Consider the following 22,137-nt stretch of genomic DNA (forward strand, 5'->3'; position numbering starts at 1 on the left):
CTCCTTTGGCCTTTTCCATCTGCATTGTGCAATTTTGTATTAACCCCTTGGATTAACGTTACTGATAGAAATTTGGCGATACCTTAATCTGGAGACTTATAGAGGCAGTGCTGGTTCTCAATTTCAGACACCATGTTGACCAAAGCCACAATGGGAACTGTGATCATTATTGTGTGGAACTTTTTTGAAGGTTTGAGGTTTTGGATTTGGATTTGCTACTCTCGTTTTCTTTTCCCTGGAACTTGAATTTGGAACAAACCAACACAGCTACACCTCAAAGTTATCTTTGAAGTTCTCCAAATCCTCACTGATAACCTGATAAGCCAGATGTGAGGATATTTAGGTTTCAGTTAGTAGCTGCCCCTCAAAGTGATTCTGATACCTCCATCTCCGCGCCCCCACCCCCGCCCAGTGTGACATAGATACGCCCACCTGTGTGACAGGATTGTCCCATGTCACAGGGCATCCCACTCCAAGTGTGACGGGGTGGGGAAGGGGGTGACACTACTCTGCTTTTCCCCTGTAGCCCTGCAAACTCTTCCTTTGCAGATAGTGATCCAATTCCCTTTTGAAAACCCCTGTCTTCATCATGATCTCTTTGTGTGAAAAAGCTTTATCATGCTGCTGCTGCATGCTTTTGCCAATTCCTTTAAATCTTTGCCCTTTAGTTCTTGCCCCTTCCAACTATGGGAACAGTTTCTCCTCATCTACTCTGTCCAGACCCCTCATGATTTTGAATCCCTTTTCAAATCACCTCTCAATCTTCCCTTCGCCAAGGTGGACAGTCCTAATCTCTACAATCAATTTATGTAACTGAAATTTCCCATGGATCCATTCTCAGAACCTTCGCTGCATACTCTGTAATGATTATTAATTTTCTCCCATTATTCCCCCCCTCCCCACCACACCAAGGTTAACTGTAGTTGCTAGATTTATAATTAGACCTTTTTCTGGAACAAGGATATAACATTTACAGTTCTCCAGTCCGCTGGCATCTTCCCCAAGTCTAAAAATGTCTGGAAAATAATGGTCACTACCTCTGTAATTTCCTCTCATTTCCCTCAGCACTCTTGGATGCAACTCATCCAGTCTTGGTACCTTGTCAACTTTAATTACAGCAGCTTATCCAATAACTCTTCGTGATTCATTTTAAACCCTTCAAGAAGCTGAATAGCCTCCTTTTTCACCATGACCCTACCACATCTGTTTCAACCTCCCTGGCCCTACTTTCATCCCTGCAACATCTGGATAACAAAGACGTCAGACTCCTACTTATTGACTGTAGCTTTTCCTCCAATCTCTGAGACCGAGGACTCTGCTCCCCCCTCTGCAACTGGATTCTCGATCCACAAACTGCAATCAGTAAGGATAGGCAACAACACAGACAGTCAGAACAACTAATGTGTCTCTATGATATATCATCTAAACTTCTTGCACTATTTTGTAACTGCCTTGCAAATTTGACCCTCTATATCTCTGTTTCCACTTGGTGGTCTATAGACAATGCCATTTTACCTCTTTTTTTAGCTGTAGTCAAACAAATTCTGCCTGTTTATTCTGTCGTTGTATCCTAGTAAGAGTCACTGTAGAAGAAACCTGTAGCCCAGTGAGAATCGGCGTGTATGTGGAACTCATACCCCACTTAGGGATAGTGCATGTACCATGTGGGACCTACACACCTGGTTACTTCTTCCAAAATGTATTGGCTTAAAAATCTCTCCTTGATGCACTTTAAGAATTCCGCTCCCTCTAAACATACTCCAGTACGCCAGATAATGTCAGGGAACTTGAAATCCCCCATCATCACTATCCTATTACTTTTACACTTCTCTGAAACTTACCTGCATATCTGCACTCTATTTCTCTCACACTGTTAGAAGGCCTTTAATACTGTCCCAACAATGTGATTTTGATTTTTAAGTTCTACACATATGACTTCATTTGAGGAGCCTCCTAAAATGTCATGCCTCTTTTCTACTGCAATTGATTCCCTGTTCAATATTGCAGCACCCCTTTCTCTTTTATTGCACAGTGGGTCAGTGGTTAGCCTCACAGCGTCAGAGATCTGGGTTCAATTCCACCCTCAGGCAGTTGTGTGGAGTTTGCACATTATCCCCCCATGTCTGTGTGGGTTTCACCCGAGTGCACTGGTTTCCTCTCATAATCCAAAGATGTGCAGGTTAGGGTGGATTGGCCATGCTAAATTGCCCACAGTGTCCAGGGATAGGTGGGTAAGCCATGGGAAATGCAGGGTTATGGGAATAGATTTGGGTGGGATGCTCTTCAGAGGGTCAGCATGGACTTGACAGGCTGAACTGCCTGCTTCCACACTGTAGGGAGTCTATTATTTTTACCTCCTTCCTTTTTGTCCGAACACTATACATCCTGGAATATTGAGCTGCTGATTCTGCCCCTCTCTCAGTAATAGCAATGAAATCATTCCCCATGTTTTACTTTGGGCCCTCAATGCATTTGGAGAAAGTGAGGACTGCAGATGCTGGAGACCAGAGTTGGAAAGTGTGGTGCAGGAAAAGCGCAACAGGCCAGGCAGCATCCGAGGAGCAGGAGAATCGACGTTTCAGGCATAAGCCCTTCTTCAGAGATCTACACATATGACTTCATTTGAGGAGTCTCCTAAAATGTTATCCCTCTTTTCTGCTGCAATTGATTCCCTGTTCAATATACGTGATTCTCCTGCTCCTAGGATGCTGCCTGGCCTGCTGCGCTTTTCCAGCACCACACTTTTCAGCCCTCAATGTATTTGCCTTGTTCATCAGATTCTTGCATTAAAATGAATACCACCCAGCCTTTGTGCCTTAAATGGCTTATGATTTTTATGCCTTCCTGAGTTGCTTGCTGTTTCTTCTCATTCTATGGAGGTGCTGATGTTGGACAGGTTACCTGACGAAGGAGCTGCGCTCTGAAAGCTTGTGCTTCCAAATAAACCTGTTGGACTATAACCTGGTGTTGTGTGATTTTTAACTCTTCTCATTCTGGCAGTGCCTCTTCCTCTGCTGAACCTTTTTGCAGGACATCACCCCTATACATAGCGCGAGGCAGTGCGTGTGGAACGTTTGCCCCAGTGAGAGACAGCGTGAGTGACACTGTACACCAGGGACAGAATGGACTCAATGCTGTTGATGAAGATGGATAACATGGAACTAAATCCAAAGTAATTGGGAACTAATCAGATCATTCCTATTTTGCAAGAGAATTCTCACTAGTGTTTTACCATTGACCACAAGCTGCAAGTGGAGACGCTCCTCGAGTTTAGCTTTGCTGTTTCGTAGCACTACGGTGTAGTTCCCTGCTTCCTGCTCGGTCACATCCCCAATCATCAAACCCATTCGTGAAAGCTTCACCTTGTTAAAGGATGGACTTTTGTTGATAAATTTTCCATTTTTGTACCTGAAACAAAACACACATTAATTGATTCTTTTCAACTTACCAATGAGGGAGAGGGATTGTGAGAGAAAGTGAAGGAGAGAAGGAATGGAAAGGCAGAAGAGACAGGGTGAGAAGGGGGAGGGGAGAAGAAGGAGAGAGTTGTAAATGGAGGAGGTGAAACAGAGGGAAGAAGCAGTGGAATAGGAGAATGAGGACAGAGATTAGGAAGGTGTGATTAGGGATAAGTGTGAAGTTTTTCACTTTGGTAGCAAAACAGAAAGGCAGAATATTATTCAAATGTTGTGAGGTTGGGAAGTGAGTGTGTTCAAATAAACCTGGACCTCCTTGTACATGAGCCTCTTAAAGTTAAAGTGCGTGTACTATATAGCAAACAATTAGAGGGGAAATAATATGTTGGCCTTCATTACAAGGGTGTTTGAGTGATGGGGTAAAAATGCTTTGCCACATGTGTACAGACCCTTGGTGAGACCTCACATGGAGCGTTATACAGAGTTTTGGGTCACTTATCTAAAAAAGATATATTTGCCATAAAAGGAGTGCAACAGAGGTTGACCAGATGGATTGCCTTATGAAGAGAGATAGAGGGACTGGGTCTGTATGAAAAATGAGAGGTGATCTCATTTAAACTTATAAAGGTTTTGCAGGATATGATGTGGTGGGGGTGTAGATAAGATGTTTCTCCCACCCAGGGAGTCTTAAACCAGGGACAAAATCTCTGTAATGTTTGACTTTTACCTTTATTTCTTTATGTTTCTACTTTTACACAAAGAAAACTGTAGTGCTGAACGTTTTAGCTTACTTCTTTATTTTCCTACTTCTGTAACTAAGATTTTGTACCTAAGGTGGTACGATGTGTACATTGTACACTTTACACTGTAATATTGTACCCCATATCTAATCTCAGGATAATGAATAGGTCATTTAGAAATGTAGGGTATAGCAGCAGAGGCAGGTCATTTGACCAGTCAGCCTAGTTGATCCTATCTCAACACTCAGTACAGGGGGTCCATGATTTTCAAACATATGACTTACGAACATATCCCATACAGAGATGTAACTTTAAAGATCTGGCTTATGAATGTTTCCTATAGTTACAAATAGCTATTTTATATGTCCTCCATTGTGTTCCAACTTGAGTACAAATTGACTTGCAAACAGACTCAAGGATGGAACCCGTTCACAGCCCAGTGTCTGTCTATACTCCTCATATCCCTTGACACCTTGAGCCTCTAGAAATATATGTATAAAGATGATTCAGTGACTCTTTCTTCGCAGCTTTCTGGGTTAGAGAATTCTACAGCTGAAAATGTGTTGCTGCAAAAGCACAGCAGGTCAGGCAGCATCCAAGGAGCAGGAGAATCGACGTTTCGGGCATGAGCCCTTCTTCTTTCCTGAAGAAGGGCTCATGCCCGAAACGTCGATTCTCCTGCTCCTTGGATGCTGCCTGACCTGCTGTGCTTTTCCAGCAGCACATTTTCAGCTCTGATCTCCAGCATCTGCAGTCCTCACTTTCTTCTAGAGAATTCTACAGGTTCACTAACCTCTGGGTGAAGAATGTTCTCCTCACCTCAATCGAATATGATCTCCCCGTATCCTGAGAGCATGGTCCCTTGTTCTGGACTCCCCTGGTCAGAGGAGACACTATCCCACCCAGTCTGTCCAAACCCTGCCAGAATTCTATATGTTTCAATGAGTTCCGCCCTCCCGCTTCTAAGCTCTGATAAGCACAGACTGAATCTTTACTCGCACGGCAAACCTGCCACCCCAAAAATCAGTTTGATCAAGCTTTACTTCAGACTGAAATGAGGGGGACCTTCTTTACTCAGAAGGTGATGAATCTTTGGAATTCCTGTAGAAGCCATTCATTGAGCATGTTTAAGTCAGAAGTTGACAGATTCCTGATTATCAAGGACATCAACAGCAATAACTATCATTGGAGGAAAAGTACTGGGAAACTAATGGGGCTAAAGGCCATTAGTTCCCTGGACCTTAAAGGTTGCATCCTGGAATTTTAAAGGAAGGTAACTACAGAGATCATGGATGTACTGGTAGGAATCTTTCAAGAATCCTTAGATTGAGAGGATTGGAAAACTGCCAACATAACACCACTGTTTAAAAAGGGAAGGAGACAAAAAACAGGTAACTGTAGGCTAGTCAGCATAAGATCTGTTATTAGGAAATATTAGAGTTTAATTCTGAAGGACATAATAACAAAGCATTTAGAAATGCCTAACATGATCAAATACAGTTATCATGGCTTTATGAAAGGAAGATCATGCCTTACAAATTTATTAGAATTTCAGAGGAGATAATACGCAGGATAGACAAAGGAGAAATCAATGGCTATAGTACAGGTGAACTTCCAAAAGGCATTTGATTATGACTGCAATTAAAGCTGTTTAATAAGAAAACAGCCTATGGTGTGAGGTTAGTTTATTAGCATGGAGAGAGGATTGTGCAGCTAAAAGAAGACAGAGAGTTGGGATAAGGTTGGGTGGGAGCACTTTCACATTGGGGTAAAAATAATGACTGCAGATGCTGGAAACCAGATTCTGGATTAGTGGTGCTGGAAGAGCACAGCAGTTCAGGCACCATCCAAGGGATTTCGAAGCTCCTTGGATGCTGCCTGAACTGCTGTGCATTTTCACATTGGCAATCTGTAACTAGTGGAGTACCACAGGAATCAGTGCTGGGGCCATAATTATTTACAATGTATATTAATGTCTCAGTTGAGGAAACAGAATACGCTGCAACCATATTTACGGATGGCACAAAAATATGTAGAAAGGTGAATAGATGACACAAAGCATCTGCAGAGGGATACAGATGGGTTAAGTAAGTGACAGATTGAATATAAAATGGAAAATGTCAAGTTATACACTTTGGCAGGAAGATCAGAGGAGCTGAATAATAATTAAAAGGAGAAGAACTGGGGTTCCTCATGAATGAATCCCAAAAAGCTAGCTCACAAATTTTAGGAGGTAACAGTGAAGGTTAATGGAAATTTGACCTTTACTTTAAAGGCAATTGAATACAAAAATAAAGAGTTCTCGCTAAAACTATACAAGGCACTGGTCAGAAAACTGTGACAATTTTAGTCCCTTCTTTAGTGGTATTATCGCTGGACTGTTAATCCAGAGACCCAGGTCATGTTCTGGGGACCCGGGTTTGAATCCTGCCACAGCAGATGGTGGAATCTGAATTCAACAAAAATCTGGAATGAAGAGTCTGAGAAAGACCATGAATTATTGTTGGTTGTTGGGAAAGCCTCATCTGGTTCACTAGCACCCTTTAAGTAAGGAAGTCTGCTATACTTATCTGGTCTGGCTGACATGTGACTCCAGACCCACAGCAATGTGGTTCACTTTTAACTGCCCTCTGGGCAATTAGGGATGGGCAATAAATGCTGACCTCGCCCTCTTCCCATGAATGAATAAATAATATCTAAGGAAAGTTACACTTAAATAGCTTACTAAGTTATGAGGCATTGGAGGCAGTTTGGAGAAAAGTCACTAAGCTGATCCCAGGGATTTTCCGGAGGGGAGTTTGAGCAGGTTGGGCTTATACTCACTGGTGTTTAGAAGAATGCAAGGCGACTTTATTTGAAACATATACAAGATTCTGAGGGGAACCTTAACAAGGTAGATTCAGAAATATTATTTCCCGTTGTGGGGGAGTCTAGGATGAGAGGGAATAATCTCAGAGTAAGGGTTTGCCCATTTAAGACAGATAAGAGGATTTTTTTCCCTCTCAGAGGGTTGTGGATCTGTGGAATTATTTACCACAGAGGGTGGCTCTCAAGGCCGGATCATTAAGTACATTAAAACTAGGATAGACAGATTTAAGAGATCAAGGGCCAAGGGGAAAAGGCAGGAACAATAGTGGATAGTCCAACCAGTCTGACCTCACTGAAAGGTGGAATAGACTTGACAGATGGAATGGTCTTCTTTTGTTCCCATGAAGCATAGAGAAGAAGGAGATCAGATGAAAAAAGGAGAAGAGGGGGTTTAAACAAATATAAATGTAAAGGTGATATTTGTGAAAGAATTAGGACATTATTATTCAGAATCAGGAAAGTGTCTAGAAATAAAGAGGAAGATTCAATTGATAAATGTATAAAGATTTTCTTGATTCACATCACAGTCTGAACTTTCCTGACTATACTCACACTTTGAACTCAGGTTGAGGGTAGGCCCGGTACCTCAAAGGGAGATACACATTCTTCTGTCCCACCGTTGCTTCAATGATGGGGCTCTTATTGTAATCCACATGGATGAAAGGCTTTTCTGGATAAAGTGGAAATGGAAGACAAATCAAGAGGAGACCAATCCCCAAAACACCAGTGCAGCTTAAACTGGAGTTAGCTAGTGCAGCAGCTACATTTCCAAACTGTTTGCTTAGCCAAGCGTTGCTTTGAAAGAAAAATAAATGTACAATAATAGCGAGTGATTCATGACTTCATGCTGTCCAATAGTGTCAGTAAAAGATTAGTTAGCCATGGTATTTATTCTCTGTCCTGAGAACTGAGCACAAACTCCAGGTCGACAAATTCAGTGCAATAATGAAGTACAGCTGGAGGGGCACTACTGTGGGAGTGCTGCACTGTCAGAGGGTCAGTGTTGAGGGAGTGCTGCACTCACTGACAGAGAGTCAATAGTGAGGGAACACTTCACTGTCAGTTGGTCAGTACTGAGGGAGTGCCATACTGGCAGAGGATCAGTACTGAGGGAGCGTTGCACTGTCAGAGGGTCATTACTAAGGGAGTGCCACACTATCAGAGGGTCAGTACTGAGGGAGTGCTGCACTGTCAGAGGGTCAGTACTGAGGGTGTGCCGCATGGTCACAGGATCGGTACTGAGGGTGTGCTGCACTGTCAGAGCAACAGTACAGAAGGAGTGCTGCACTGTCAGAGGGTCAGTACTGAGGGAATGCTGCACTGTCAGAAGGTCAGTACTGAGGGAGTGCTGCACTGTCAGAAGGTCAGTACTGAGGTAACAAAGCACTGTCAGCAGTCAGTTCTGAGAGTGTTGCGCTACTTGCTAGTTGGTACTGAAGGTGCATTACATTATTAAAGGACAGTACTGAGGGAGCAATTCACGAGTGCAGAGGGTGAGATGCATTAGCTCTGCTGCAATATTGAGGCAGCCTTGCGATATTCTAAGGACAGTACTCAGAAAGCGATGCACTGAATCAGGGATAATACTGAGGCAATGTTTGACTGGCAAAAAAGATTTGAAGCTGACATCAGTCAGCTCTCTCTGTTGGGTATTGATGATTCCATGCAGCATTGCAGACAAATCATGAGGATAATGTCTCCCCCCAACTACATCCCTCCATCCCCCATCCTGCCGTCCTAGCCAATGTTTATCCTTCAACCAGCATCACTAGGATGGATTATCTGGTGACCATGTGCTGGGGATCTGCTGTTCTGGAGTCGTGCTGGATCTCAATTTGCAGTTGCATTTCCCATATTACAATGGTGAGCACTCTTCACTATGTTGGCTGTGAAGTGGTTTGTGATTTCACAAAGTTCCGAAATTCAGCCTGTAAACTGTGGGCAGACGGTTGCCATGGAACAGGATTCTTTCCTCTCCCAGTGATGACACACCCAGTCACATGCAAAGAGAGTCAGTGATGCCCCAACAGGGGCAATGGTGGAGGGAAGGGGATAGTGTTTTCTTACCATGCACAATGACCTCTGCTGTTCTCTCCTTAATGTCGAAGCCATTATTGGCCCTGCAGATGTAAGTGCCCTGCTCCGCTGTTGTTATGTTATTTATGACGAGAGTACTGCTCAGTTCTAACCCTTCGTTCAGCTCACGTTTTTGCGATGAAATCACCGCTCGATCAGTCTGGGCCAGGTTAGAAACAGACAAACGTATCATTCATCAACTTCCCGACAAGGCCAAAGTGTCCAGAAAAATCACAGATGGACCAAGTAATAATTAAAATATCTGAGGGGTTTCTTTGGAACATAAGAACAGAAGCAGTAGGAGCAGGAGTGGGCCACCTGGCCTTCTGAGCCTGTTCTACCATTCAGTAAGATCATGGCTGATCTTTTCGTGGACTCAACCCCACTCATCCACCCACTCACCATAACCATTAATTCCTTTTCTGTTCAAAAATCTATCTTTGCCTTAAAAACATTCAACTAGGTAGCCTCAACTACTTTGAGAGAAAGTGAGGGCTGCAGATGCTGGAGATCAGAACTGAAAATGTGTTGCTGGAAAAGCGCAGCAGGTCAGGCAGCATCCAAGGAGCAGGAGAATCGACGTTTCGGGCATAAGCCCTTCTTCAGGAATCCTGAAGAAGGGCTTATGCCCGAAACGTCGATTCTCCTGTTCCTTGGATGCTGCCTGACCTGCTGCGCTTTTCCAGCAAAACATTTTCAGCCTCAACTACTTCACTGGGTAGGGAATTCCACAGATTCACAACCCTCTGGGTGAAGAAGTTCCTCCTCAGTTCAGTCCTTAATCTGCTCCCCCTACATTTGAGGCTATGCCCCCTAGTTCTAGTTTCACTCAACAATGGAAAGAACCTCCCCACTTCTATCTTATCTATTCCCTTCATATCTTTATATGTTTCGATAAGATTTCCCCTCATTCTTCGAAATTCCAATGAATATAATCCCAGCCTACTCAATCTCTCCTCACAAGCCAACCCCCTCAACTCCGGAATCAACCCAGTGAACCTCCTCTGCACCCCCTCTAGTGCCAGCATGTCCTTTCTCAAGTAAGGAGGCCAAAACTACACACAGTACTCCAGGTATGGCCTCATCAGCATCTTGTACAGCTGCAGCATAATCTCCTTGCTTTTAAACTCAATCCCTCTAGAAATGAAAGACAATATTCCAATTTGCCTTCCTAATTATCTGCAGCACATGCAAACCAACTCCTTGTGATTCATGCACAAGGATATCCAGGTCCCTCTGCATAGCAGCATCCTGCAAACTTTTACCATTTCAATAATAGTCCATTTTGCTGTTACTTCTACCAGAGGAGAAAAACATTCATCCCCTTGAGCCTATGCCTCATCGAACTTGACCTTGCCTGACCTGTACCTTACTCTATGCAGTTGTCTTAGTTCTATGATTTGGTTTTTAAAGGAAAAAAAAAGAAGAGGTGAAATTCAGGAGTAGTAATTCAGAGGCCAAGGCTAATTCTCTGGGGACATGGAGTCAAATCTCACCAGAGATGTAGATATAATTTCAATTCAATGAATACATCTGAAATATAAAGTGAGAGTCGGTAATGGTGACCATGACAACTTTATTTAACTAAAAACCCATCTGGTTCACTAACATCCTTTAAGTAAGGAAATCTTCCATCCTTACCTGATCTGGCCTACATGTGATTCCAGACTCCCAGCAATGTGATTGACCCTTAACAACTCCCTGAAATGACCTAGTAAACCACTCAGTTCAAGGACAGTAGGGATGGGCAACACTGCTGGCCTTGCTAGTGACATCTCACAAGATGATGAAGAGTAAAATAGTCATGAAGGACAATAATACATAAATACTGTTGAACTGGAGGTCAGTTGAAAATTTGAAGTGAACTTGATTGATCTTTCGCACTAGTTAAAGTATTACGAGTTGTAGAACTAAGACAAAGTTAAAAATCACACAACACCAGGTTATAGTCCAACAGGTTTAATTGGAAGCACTAGCTTTCGGAGCGACGCTCCTTCATCAGGTGATAGTGGAGGGCTCGATCGTAACACAGAATTTATAGCAAAAATTTACAGCGTGATGTAACTGAAATTATACATTGAAGAATTTATTGTCTGTTAAGCCTTTCATCTGTTAGAATACAGTGATAGTTTCACTTCTTTCATGTGTAAATCACAAAATCTATTTTTTAAAGTTGCATTCTCGGGTTAGCTGTTAACAATGGTGATAGCTAGACAATATATTGAAGGTAAAAACAATGACTGCAGATGCTGGAAACCAGATTCTGGATCAGTGGTGTTGGAAGAGCACAGCAATTCAGGCAGCATCCGAGGACAGGCAAAATCGACGTTTCGGGCAAAAGCCCTTCATCAGGAAGGTGTTAGCCCCCTGTGTTCTCTGTCTATGACCTGATGTTTAGATTGATTCTAATCTAAAAAGTGAGATAACATAGTTTTACATAAATTCATGCAGTTTTTGAGCTCAGAGTTCTACATGAATGTCTGCAGTTTTTGAGCTCAGAGTTCGACATGAATGTCTGCAGTTTTTGAACAATCATATTATTGTCCTTCATGACTATTTTACTCTTAATCATCTTGTGAGATGTCACTAGCAAGGCCAGCAGTGTTGCCCATCCCTACTGTCCTTGAACTGAGTGGTTTACTAGGTCATTTCAGGGAGTTGTTAAGGGTCAATCACATTGCTGGGGGTCTGGAATCACATGTAGGCCAGATCAGGTAAGGATGGAAGATTTCCTTACTTAAAGGATGTTAGTGAACCAGATGGGTTTTTAGTTAAATAAAGTTGTCATGGTCACCATTACTGACTCTCACTTTATATTTCAGATGTATTCATTGAATTGAAATTATATCTACATCTCTGGTGAGATTTGACTCCATGTCCCCAGAGAATTAGCCTTGGCCTCTGAATTACTACTCCTGAATTTCACCTCTTTTTTTTTCCTTTAAGAACCAACCTGTCCAAATTCTCCTGAAAATTCTTTATGTCTTCCCCATATTCCACATTCCCGCTTAGCTTTACATCATCTGCAAATTTGGAAATATTGCATTTATAGAGTCATAGAGATATTCAGCACAGGAACAGACCCTTCAATCTAACTTGTCCATGCTGCCCAGATATCCTAAACTAATCTAGTCCCTTTTGCCACTACTCAGCCCATATCCCTCTAAATCCTTCCAATTCATATACCCATCCAGATGCCTTTTAAATGTTGTAATTGTACCAGCCTCCACCACTTCCTCTGGCAGCTCATTCCATATACGCACCACCCTCTGTGTGAAAAAGTTGCCCCTTAGATCTCTTTTAAATCTTTCCCCTCTCATCCTAAATCTATGCCCTCTAGTTCTGGACTCCCCGATCCCAGGGAAAAGACTTTGTCTATTTATCCTATCCATGCACCTCATGAATTTATAAACCTCTATAAGGCCAACCCTCAGCCTCTGACACTCCAGGGAAAACAGCCCCAGCCTATTCAGCCTCTCCCTATAAGATCAAATCCTCCAACCCTGGCAACATCCTTGTAAATCTTTTCTGAACCTTTTCAAGTTTAACAACATCCTTCCGATAGGAGGGAAATTTGAATTGCACCCAATATTCTAACAATGGCCTAACCAATGTCCCGTACAGCAGCAACACGACCTCTCAACTCCTGTACTCAATACTCTGACCAATAAAGGAAAGCATACCAAATGCCTTCTTCACTATCCTATCTACCTGCGACTCAACTTAGAAGGAACCGTGAACCCTCACACCAACACGCCCCAGGACCTTACCATTAAGTATATAAGTCTTGCCCTGATTTGCCTTTCCAAAAGGCAGCAGCTCACATTTATCTAAATTAAACTCCATCTGCCACTTCTCAGCCCATTGGCCATCTGATCACGATCCTGTTGTACTCTGAGGCAACCTTCTTCACTGTCCATTACACCTCCAATTTTGGTGGCATCTGCAAACTTACTAATTATAACTCCTATATTCACATCCAACTCATTTACATAAATGATGAAAAGTTGTGGACCCAGCACTGACCCTTGTGGCACACCGCTGGTCACAGGCCTCCAGTCTGAAAAACAACCCTCCACCATCACCCTCTGTCTTCTCTCTTTGAGCCAGTTCTGTATCCAAATGGCTAGTTCTCCCTGTATTACATATGACCTAACCTTCCTAATCAGTCTACCATGAGGAACCTTGTCCAATGCCTCACTAAGGTTCACAGAGATCACGTCCACCATTCTGCCCTCATCAATCCTCTTTGTTACTTCTTCAAAAAAACTCAATCAAGTTAGTGAGACACTCCAAGTCCAGATGTTTCTGAATAACTGTTTCATATGTGTCATGAAACACCTTTGGAGCAGGTGGGACTTGAATCTAGGTCTCCTGGCACAGACGTCGGGACACTACCACTGCACCACAAAATTCTTGTGGTTCATCACTCAGCTACTATTTCAACACCCTCTCCAATACAAACAGTGACAGTTTGTATTGCGACACTAATAAACATTTCACTGTACCTAAAACAATGTGATCCTAAAATGATCTGAAGTGATAAAGTTACTAAGGCACTCCCACCTGGGTTGAGATGCAGTAATCTTATTAAATTAATTTAGTTATCTGACATTAAAATGCAACAGTACCTTTGCAGTTGATTTCAATAAATGGTAAACGTTCAGCTGTCGTTTTCCAATAGAACAGCTGTGCAATGTGAATGCCGTGAACAGTGTACAAACTGGACCTCGGGAAACCTTTCCTCTGGATTGTTATTCCATATCAAATTCTCAAGGGCAATTAGGGGCAGGCAAACAAATGCTGGCCTTGCCAGAGATGCCCATAAATTCATGCAAAATAATATAAACAGGCTACAAAACTGGAAACTTGCCATCTGTCTTTTTCCTGGGTACTCCCACTGAAAGTCTACAACCACGTTGAATTCTGCCTCGACGGTGCAGTTCAGTACCAACCTCTTCCCTGCCACCAGTTCAGTGCGATTAGGTTTCAGTGTAAACTTGTAAATCACTTGTCCTTTAAAAAAAAAACAAATCGGAAACAAGTCAGACACCGCAATTATACAATATTTTGGTCCAAGCAAGACCATTTTGGCTCTAGCAATATGCAATGAGGCAACTCTAATAAATTATCCCAAAGTAATAGGAAACAATAACCATAACATGGTGGAATTTAGCATTCAGTTTGAGAGGGAGAAACTTGGGGTGGAAACAACTGTGCTAAACCTAAATAAGGATATATATATATAACAATGAGGGTGGAATTGACTGAGGTGGACTGGGAAAGGAAATTTGCAATAAAGGTGGTTGATGAACAATGATAGGCATTTAAGGAAATAATTAATTACTCATAAGAAAGATATAGCCAAGTAAGGCCAAAGGATTCTTGGAAGGCCAGACATCAACTGTGCAAAAATACAATGAGGTAAAGTTTAAGGGTAAGCCAGAGGACTGGGAACATTTTAAAAATGAATAAAAGATTATGAAAAAAAGAGGCAGAAAACAAACTTTGAGAGTAAATCAGCATGTAATATAAAAAATATAGTAAGAGCTTCTTCAAATATAGAAACTGAAAGAAAGAAGTCAAAGTGAGCATAGATCAGGCCAGGAGAATTTGGACAGAAATCTTCAAGATATTAAAATTGAAAAAGTCCATCAGAATTGTGAGGTATTCAGGCTTCCAAAATCAGAAAAGAATTTTTCATCTTAACTGAAAAACACAGTCTTGACAATCCAGGAGAAAGAAATTGAGAAGCATCAGTTAAATAAAGATTAAAAAAGGCTGAGATGTTTTCATGTTTTGAAGATGCCGGAGTTGGACTGGGGTGTACAAGGGTAAAAACACACAACACCAGGTTATAGTCCAACAGGTTTAAGTGGAAGCACTAGCTTTCGGAGCGCTGCTCCGTTATCAGGTGGTTGTGGAGTGTTCGATTGTAAGACGCATAATTCGGTGTCTTACAATTGTGTACCCCACAATCACCTGATGAAGGAGCAGGGCCACGAAACCTAATGCTTCTAATTAAACCTGCTGGATTATAACCTGGTGTTGTGTGATTTTTAACTATGTTTCCATGTGACTGACTCTTTGCAATGGATGGTGTTGGGAAATAGGTTGATGCTTTGATTCAATTTTTGAGTTAAGATCTTTACGTATAGAGAGACAGCTTTGTTTATTTTTCCTTCTCTGTAATAAACAGGGATACTCTTGTTAAAGAACATTTACCGTTTCATGTAAATATGTTTCAGTGACTAATTAATAACCAGGTAAACAAATCAAACATTTAATTTATCTAACCAGATTTTGTTCTGGGATCTGACATATCCAGCATTATCATTAGTTCGGATTGTAACACACTCTCTGTGTTAGCCAATTCCATTTTCTCATCACATTCCCAACAAAGAAGGTCCTCCTGGATTTATCAGTGACTATCTCAGGTTTATGCCCTGTAGTTATATTCTCCTTCATGAATGAAAACACCTTTTTCACATCCTCACTATGAAACTCTTTCACAAACTTCAAGACCGCCATTAAATCAACCCTCGGATTCTTTTCTCTTGAGAAAGGAACCACATTTCAATCTTTTCCCAGACATATAACCTCTCAACTTTAATTTATTCTAAAAATTCATCTCCACACCCTTTCCAATGCCTTTCTGATTTTTAATATGGATACTAGAACAGTTCATACTATACCAGTGTGCTTACCCAAATTTATCATACCTTCTCTGGTTTTCAATTCTATGCATCTAGAAATGAATTCCAGTGTTTCACCTTGATGAGTTACTGGCTTCTGTATATAAGTTTGCAGAACTGTAACCCTGATGGAGACAGCTAGGAAGCAAAAATCTTACCTGTGACTTGGATGAAGTAGGGTGATGTTTTGTATTGTATGCCACTGACGAAAGTTTCACAGGAAACATACAGTAAGTCTTCAATTTTGTGCCGTGAGACAATCATTCCCTCTTTATTATTCCAAATCACATCTTTTCCATCTGGATAAAGTGTCTTTGATGTAAGACCCTAGCAAATTGTGATCAAAACAAAGTTGATGAGACAGATTGATGCAGGAACTGGGTCAGCTTAGTTAGATCTTATTGAGTCATGGAGCAAACATGAAGGGGCCAAATGGCCTCTGCTGCTATATCTTATATTCTAACCTATTAGCAGAAAGATCAATTTTAAAGGAATAGTACAAATCAAATTTTTGGTCCAACCATAAGTTGAAACAATTCCAAATTCCCCAACCCACATTCACCAACCCAAATGGGTAAAATAGACTTCTATTGATGCTGTGCCACTTAAATCCTTTAGAATTGATGCTGGAGGGATTTCTGAGTGGAAAAAGAAATACAGAGAGTATAGCCACAGGTAATCAATATTACATTTAGCTTTGAAAGGGTCTGAAAGGGTTAATGCTCGATTGATTTCAGTAAACACCACTCATTGTGATTTTTCTCTTGGGTCTTGGTCAGAGTTTGTGGGAGACAAACCTGAGCCTAATGTTTACTTGGAAATGTTGTAGTAATGCATTTAACATCACACACACACACACACCAAAGTGATAATGAATCCAATCCCATTAAAGTCATGGCAACACAGGAAAATATTTCAGGTCTGACAGAATTCATGTAAAAACAGAAAAATCTGCAGCTCCAAGACAGAGGTGCAGGCTACAGCAAGAGGTGGTGTGCAATTCGTTCTGCACCCAAGTTGAGATGGTTAGCTGACCAGACATTGAGGATTGTGTGTATCAAACCAACAATCTCTTAAACAAAAAGAGAAATGTTAAAACGCATAGTAGTTCAGACAGAAAGATCAGTAATTAAATGAAACATTGCAGCTCCATTCAGGCATTGCAGCCATATCATGCAGATACCATGAGGCAGAGCCAAAAAAAACAGCAAAACTAAGAAAGCCATAAAAGAGAACTCATATATTCCAGGTGTGGGGAGCTGGGTAAACCATCAACCAAGACCCTTAAAGCAGAGAAGCATTGGGTAATTCAAGGGAGTATTTAATTTTGTTCCATGATAATTTTTTGAAAACAAAGGGAGTGAAGCAGAGATCATAGCAAGGTTCCAAAGTGTGGGAAAATCTGCATTCCAGTAGCAAAGCCCTGGACAACTATCATAAGAATATTTATAGAATGTAAAATATCTAATCACATTAGGAAATTATGTCATTAGAAATAGCATTGCTGGGAAGATTTCATATCAGAGATGGGTCAAATAGAACAGAAAATTGGACAACCTGGAGAAATGAATTCTTGAAGCGAAGAAAAGTTTCCAAACTGGGAGTTAAGACAGAAGCTGAATGAGGAAATATACACTTCTGTTAATATTTGAAGCAATGATTTTATCGATCATCAAAGGGTAAATAAACAAAGTCAAATTTGAAGAAAGATTTTGACAATTATGTCAACTTAGGAACTAACAGGATTCTGGAAAGGGGGTGATTCAATAACAAAGTCCAACATCTAGGTGAATCCAGGGATGATTTAATTAGTGATCTGTACTGGCTAGTACAGAAATGGGATGATAATGACTTAAAGTCAGAATTCGTAAGAGACCAGATTGTGATAGGCATTACTGATAAGTCTTTGTCAGTTTATTAGGTGATTTATGAGAAGAGTTGTAGCTCAGGTTGATGATAAGTATGTAAGTTAGCTCGCTGAGCTGGAAGGGTTGTTTTCAGACGTTTCGTCATCATGACTAGGTAACATCATTAGTGAGAGTCTCCAGTGAAGACCTGGTGATATGTCCTCCCTCTCTATTTATAGGTCTTGCTTTCTTAAGGTGGGTGATGTCATTTCCGGTTCTTTTTTCCAAAGGAAGGTAGATGGGATCTAAATTGATGTGGATGTAGGTTTGCTCGCTGAGCTAGAAGGTTAGTTTTCAGATGTTTTATCATCATGCTAGGTAACATGAGGAAAAAAGACTTTAGTGGTGATGTTTGTACATGAGTTTGGAAGGGTTAATATTTGTTTGAGTGCAGGAAGCTCCACCCACTGTGATGGTGTTATAGAGATTTGGTCAGAGTAAAGAAAGAGCTTACTGGGGACAGAACTGGGACAGCCTCTGCAGTAACATAGGGTCTATACACGTAACCTAAAGGGAGGAAAGCCAAGACCATACAACCAACCAAGAGGAGAAGCCTGACACAGCAGCTGTCCAATCTGACCCTCCAGGTGCCACCAGGCAGTGGCCAGGAATATGTGATGGCTCCATTAGGCAGCTAGTAACCCACAGGTAAAGGCACCCTGGCACAGACCTCAGGCACTGGCCCTCTGGCTCCACACATGTAGGGTCCACTGTCAAGACCTAACTAAGGAAAATGTCCAGCCCATCACAAGTGCATTACCAAAGGTTCCTTAGATAACAACGTCTAAACCCACTACAATCTAGAAGGATAAGGGCAGTATATACTTAGGAACATCACCACCTGCAAGTTCCCCTCCTCACCATCCTGGATCAGAAATATATCTGAGCTGAGATGTCACATTTCTTCTAGGTACTGATAAAACTTTAAGTTATCTCAGGGCTGTGACTTGAAAGAAATTCTGGGATTTATACATCAATCAATCAAAAGCTACATCCCTATTCTAAGTGATTAAAGACTTAACAGCAATCTAGGTTTGTTCAATATATCGCATCAGTTGTATGACACTTTGGTCTTTTACTATAAATTCTGTGTCCTATGATCCTGCCCCACTTGCTACCCAATGAAGGAGCAGCGCTCTGAAAGCTTGTACTTCCAAATAAACCTGTTGGACTATAACCTGGAGTTGTGTGATTTTTAACTTTGTCCTCCCCAGTCCAACACTGTCACCTCCCCGTCAGAAATATATCATCATTCCTTCACTGTTGCTGGGTCAAATTCTGGAACGCCTTTTCCATAGTATTGTAAATGTTCTTACTGCACGTTGTCTGCAATGCTCCAGGAAGGCAGCTCACCACCACTTTCTCAAGGGCAACTATGGTTGGGCAATAATTGTTGGCCCAGTCAGTAACGTTCACATCTCATGAATGAATAGAAAGCATAAAAATTCAATTTGGCCACTAAGATGGCAGCTGAAAATGTGTTGCTGGAAAAGCGCAGCAGGTCAGGCAGCATCCAAGGAGCAGGAGAATCGACATTTCGGGCATAAGCCCTGAAGAAGGGCTTATGCCCGAAACGTCGATTCTCCTGCTCCTTGGATGCTGCCTGACCTGCTGCGCTTTTCCAGCAACACATTTTCAGCTCTGATCTCCAGCATCTGCAGCCCTCACTTTCTCCACTAAGATGGCAGTTTGCTTGTCGGACTGCTATTCATGACAAAAACAATTAACATCAGCTGTCAGCAATAACAGAAAATAATTTGATTTATTGTAACACATTTAACTTTAACAAACAATTGAGAAAAAGCTTACTTATGTGCTACCATACGATGTAAACTCTATCCTTTAAAACCCCAACTACACACACACACACACACACATACTTATTTAAATTAAAACAGAGAGTTTGATACGTATTATGGGTGCAAAATATATGGACAGGGAACAAAATTCTGAAGATCAAAAGGTCCTAATTGCAAGAGTGGGTTAGATTTTCTCTCACAATTCCTCCTGATTTTAACAATGATGATGTTGAGTTCTTGATGTTGAGTTGATAGACCTAGGTCTTTCCGTTTTGGGAGTCTTTCTTTGGATTCTCCTTTTTGTGTCTTTTTACTCACAGCAGGAGGAGATGGGTGGAAAAGTGGGCGGGGAAACAGTGGAGAGAGAGGGAGAGAGAGATCTTTTCAGTCTTACTGCACTACAAACATGTTTTAGCTATTTTGAAATCAATTTGTCCAGTTGTGTTATGACAAACATTGGAGTAGGTGGGATTTGAATCCAAGCCTCCTGGGTCAGAGGTAGGAACAGTATCACTGCATCACAAGAGGCCTTCTGACCCCTCAATGTTTACAGATTTGTAACAAATAGCAGCTGGACCAATCTGAGGGCTGTCTTCAGGCAATCTTCCCTAACTCTGACTCACAGATGGATCAGTCTCAATGCTTCAGCAACAACATTATCTAACATGGCTCAAAACGTGCTCCACTTCAGTTTCCAGGTGGCAAAACTCTCCCAGTATTTCCATTAAATTGCAATGTGCAACTGCATTCCAGCTTATAGTTCAAAAGGGATAAATATGTGACCCTTTACATCACTATGGAAGGTCCTGTAAGTACAATGTTACACTTTTCTTCCATATTTTCAAAATTATTTTATTTTAAAATTTAATTTACCAAAGTAGGAATTGAGTAATTAAAGTGTTGTATTTCAACTCAGTGAGTACAATTATAATGGTTTAACTTCTTTACTGTTAAGGAAGTCCCTACAGAACCAACTCCAATTAGACGATAGACAATAGACAATAGGTGCAGGAGTAGGCCATTCTGCCCTTTGAGCCTGCACCACCATTCAATATGGTCATGGCTGATCATCCTCAATTAGTATCCTGTTCCTGCCTTATCCCCATAACCCTTGATCCCACTATCCTTAAGAGCTCTATCCAACTCTTTCTTGGAAGTATCCAGAGACTTGGCCTCCACAGCCTTCTGGGGCAGAGCATTCCATACTCCCACCATTCTCTGTGTGTAGATGTTTCTCCTCAACTCTGTTCTAAGTGGCCTACCCCTTATCTTTAAGCTGTGTCCTCTGGTTTGGGACTCACCCATCAGCAGAAACGTGCTTCCTGCCTCCAGAGAGTCCAATCCTTTAATAGTCTTATACGTCTCAATCAGATCCCCTCTCAGCCTTCTAAACTCAAGCATATACAAGCCCAGTCGCTCCAATCTTTCAGAGTAAGACAGTCCCGCCATTCCGGGAAGTGACCTCGTGAACCTATGCTGCACTCCCTCAATAGCCAGAATGTCTTTCCTCAAATTTGGAGACCAAAACTGTGCACAATATTCCAGGTGCAGTTTCACCAGGGGCATTTATGACATTTATTCCTATACAAATGAATGCTTCATTCAAAGTCTTTTCATTTCAAGTTGTGATTTTCAGAAATACAAACTCCAACTTTAGGTCAGGATATCTTGTAACATTTTCTTTGTCCTCTGGGATCAAGTAAAGTCAGTTGGGTTTGGGACTATTGGGTTTGAGCCTTATTGCTAACAGAAATGGTTTGGTATGAATGGTGGAGAAATATGTTACCACCTGGAACAAAAAGAGCAGCTGTTACGGCCTGGCCGAACAAGCCAAGGCCACAAGACAAGAACACAGCAATACAATAGCTCAAGACTGACACCCAAAGACAGATCTGCAGAATGAAGGACAAGAGGGAAGGGAAAGTCTGAGAGATTTGTCGATTGTCATCGCATGCAAAGTATGGTGAGTGTCTGGAGGAGAACGTGGAGGTGTTCCCAAGTATATGCTGCCATTGTCCTCCTAGATTGTAGTGCGTTTGGAAGTTGCTGTCTAAGGAGCCTCTGGGCTTGCAGGATAGTGGGACCTCATCAAAGAGTAACTGTCCTCTCTCCTGAATATTAAATACCACCTAGATGCAATCCTTTTAACCTTAGTTGCCTCCATGCCAAACTTAACTGGCTTTTATTGGTAGAGGAATTGAGTTCCGGAGTCCTGAGGTCATGATGCAGTTGTATAAAACTCTGGTGCGGCCGCATCTGGAATATTGTGTGCAGTTTTGGTCGCCATACTATAGGAAGGATGTGGAGGCACTGGAACGGGTGCAGAGGAGGTTTACCAGGATGTTGCCTGGTATGGAAGGAAGATCGTATGAGGATAGACTGAGACACTTGGGGTTGTTTTCATTAGAGAAAAGAAGGTTTAGGGGTGACTTGATTGAGGTGTACAAGATGATTAGGGGGTTAGATAGGGTAGACAGTATGAACCTTTTCCCACGTATGGAGTCGGGTATTACAAGGGGGCATAGCTTTAAATTAAAGGAGGGTAGATATAGGACTGAAGTTAGGGGTAGGTTCTTCACTCAACGAGTCGTAAGTTCATGGAATGCCCTGCCAATAGCAGTGGTGGACTCTCCCTC

General features: G+C 41.8%; 1 protein-coding gene across 2 annotated transcripts in view; it reads right to left on the reverse strand.

Annotated features, from left to right (window-relative positions):
* flt4 (fms related receptor tyrosine kinase 4) overlaps positions 1-22,137 on the reverse strand; it is a 225,652-nt gene that overhangs the window by 64,971 nt on the left and 138,544 nt on the right. For both annotated transcript variants that reach the window (XM_043703133.1, XM_043703132.1), the window contains exons 5-9: positions 15,954-16,122; positions 13,974-14,116; positions 9,092-9,260; positions 7,577-7,694; positions 3,233-3,408 (exon numbers count right to left, since the gene is read on the reverse strand). In XM_043703133.1, coding sequence (XP_043559068.1) covers positions 3,233-3,408; positions 7,577-7,694; positions 9,092-9,260; positions 13,974-14,116; positions 15,954-16,122 — 775 coding nt within the window. The remainder of the gene's footprint in view (positions 1-3,232; positions 3,409-7,576; positions 7,695-9,091; positions 9,261-13,973; positions 14,117-15,953; positions 16,123-22,137) is intronic.

This window comes from Chiloscyllium plagiosum, chromosome 14 (assembly GCF_004010195.1).
Source record: "Chiloscyllium plagiosum isolate BGI_BamShark_2017 chromosome 14, ASM401019v2, whole genome shotgun sequence".
In the NCBI taxonomy this organism is placed as follows: Eukaryota; Metazoa; Chordata; class Chondrichthyes; order Orectolobiformes; family Hemiscylliidae; genus Chiloscyllium; species Chiloscyllium plagiosum.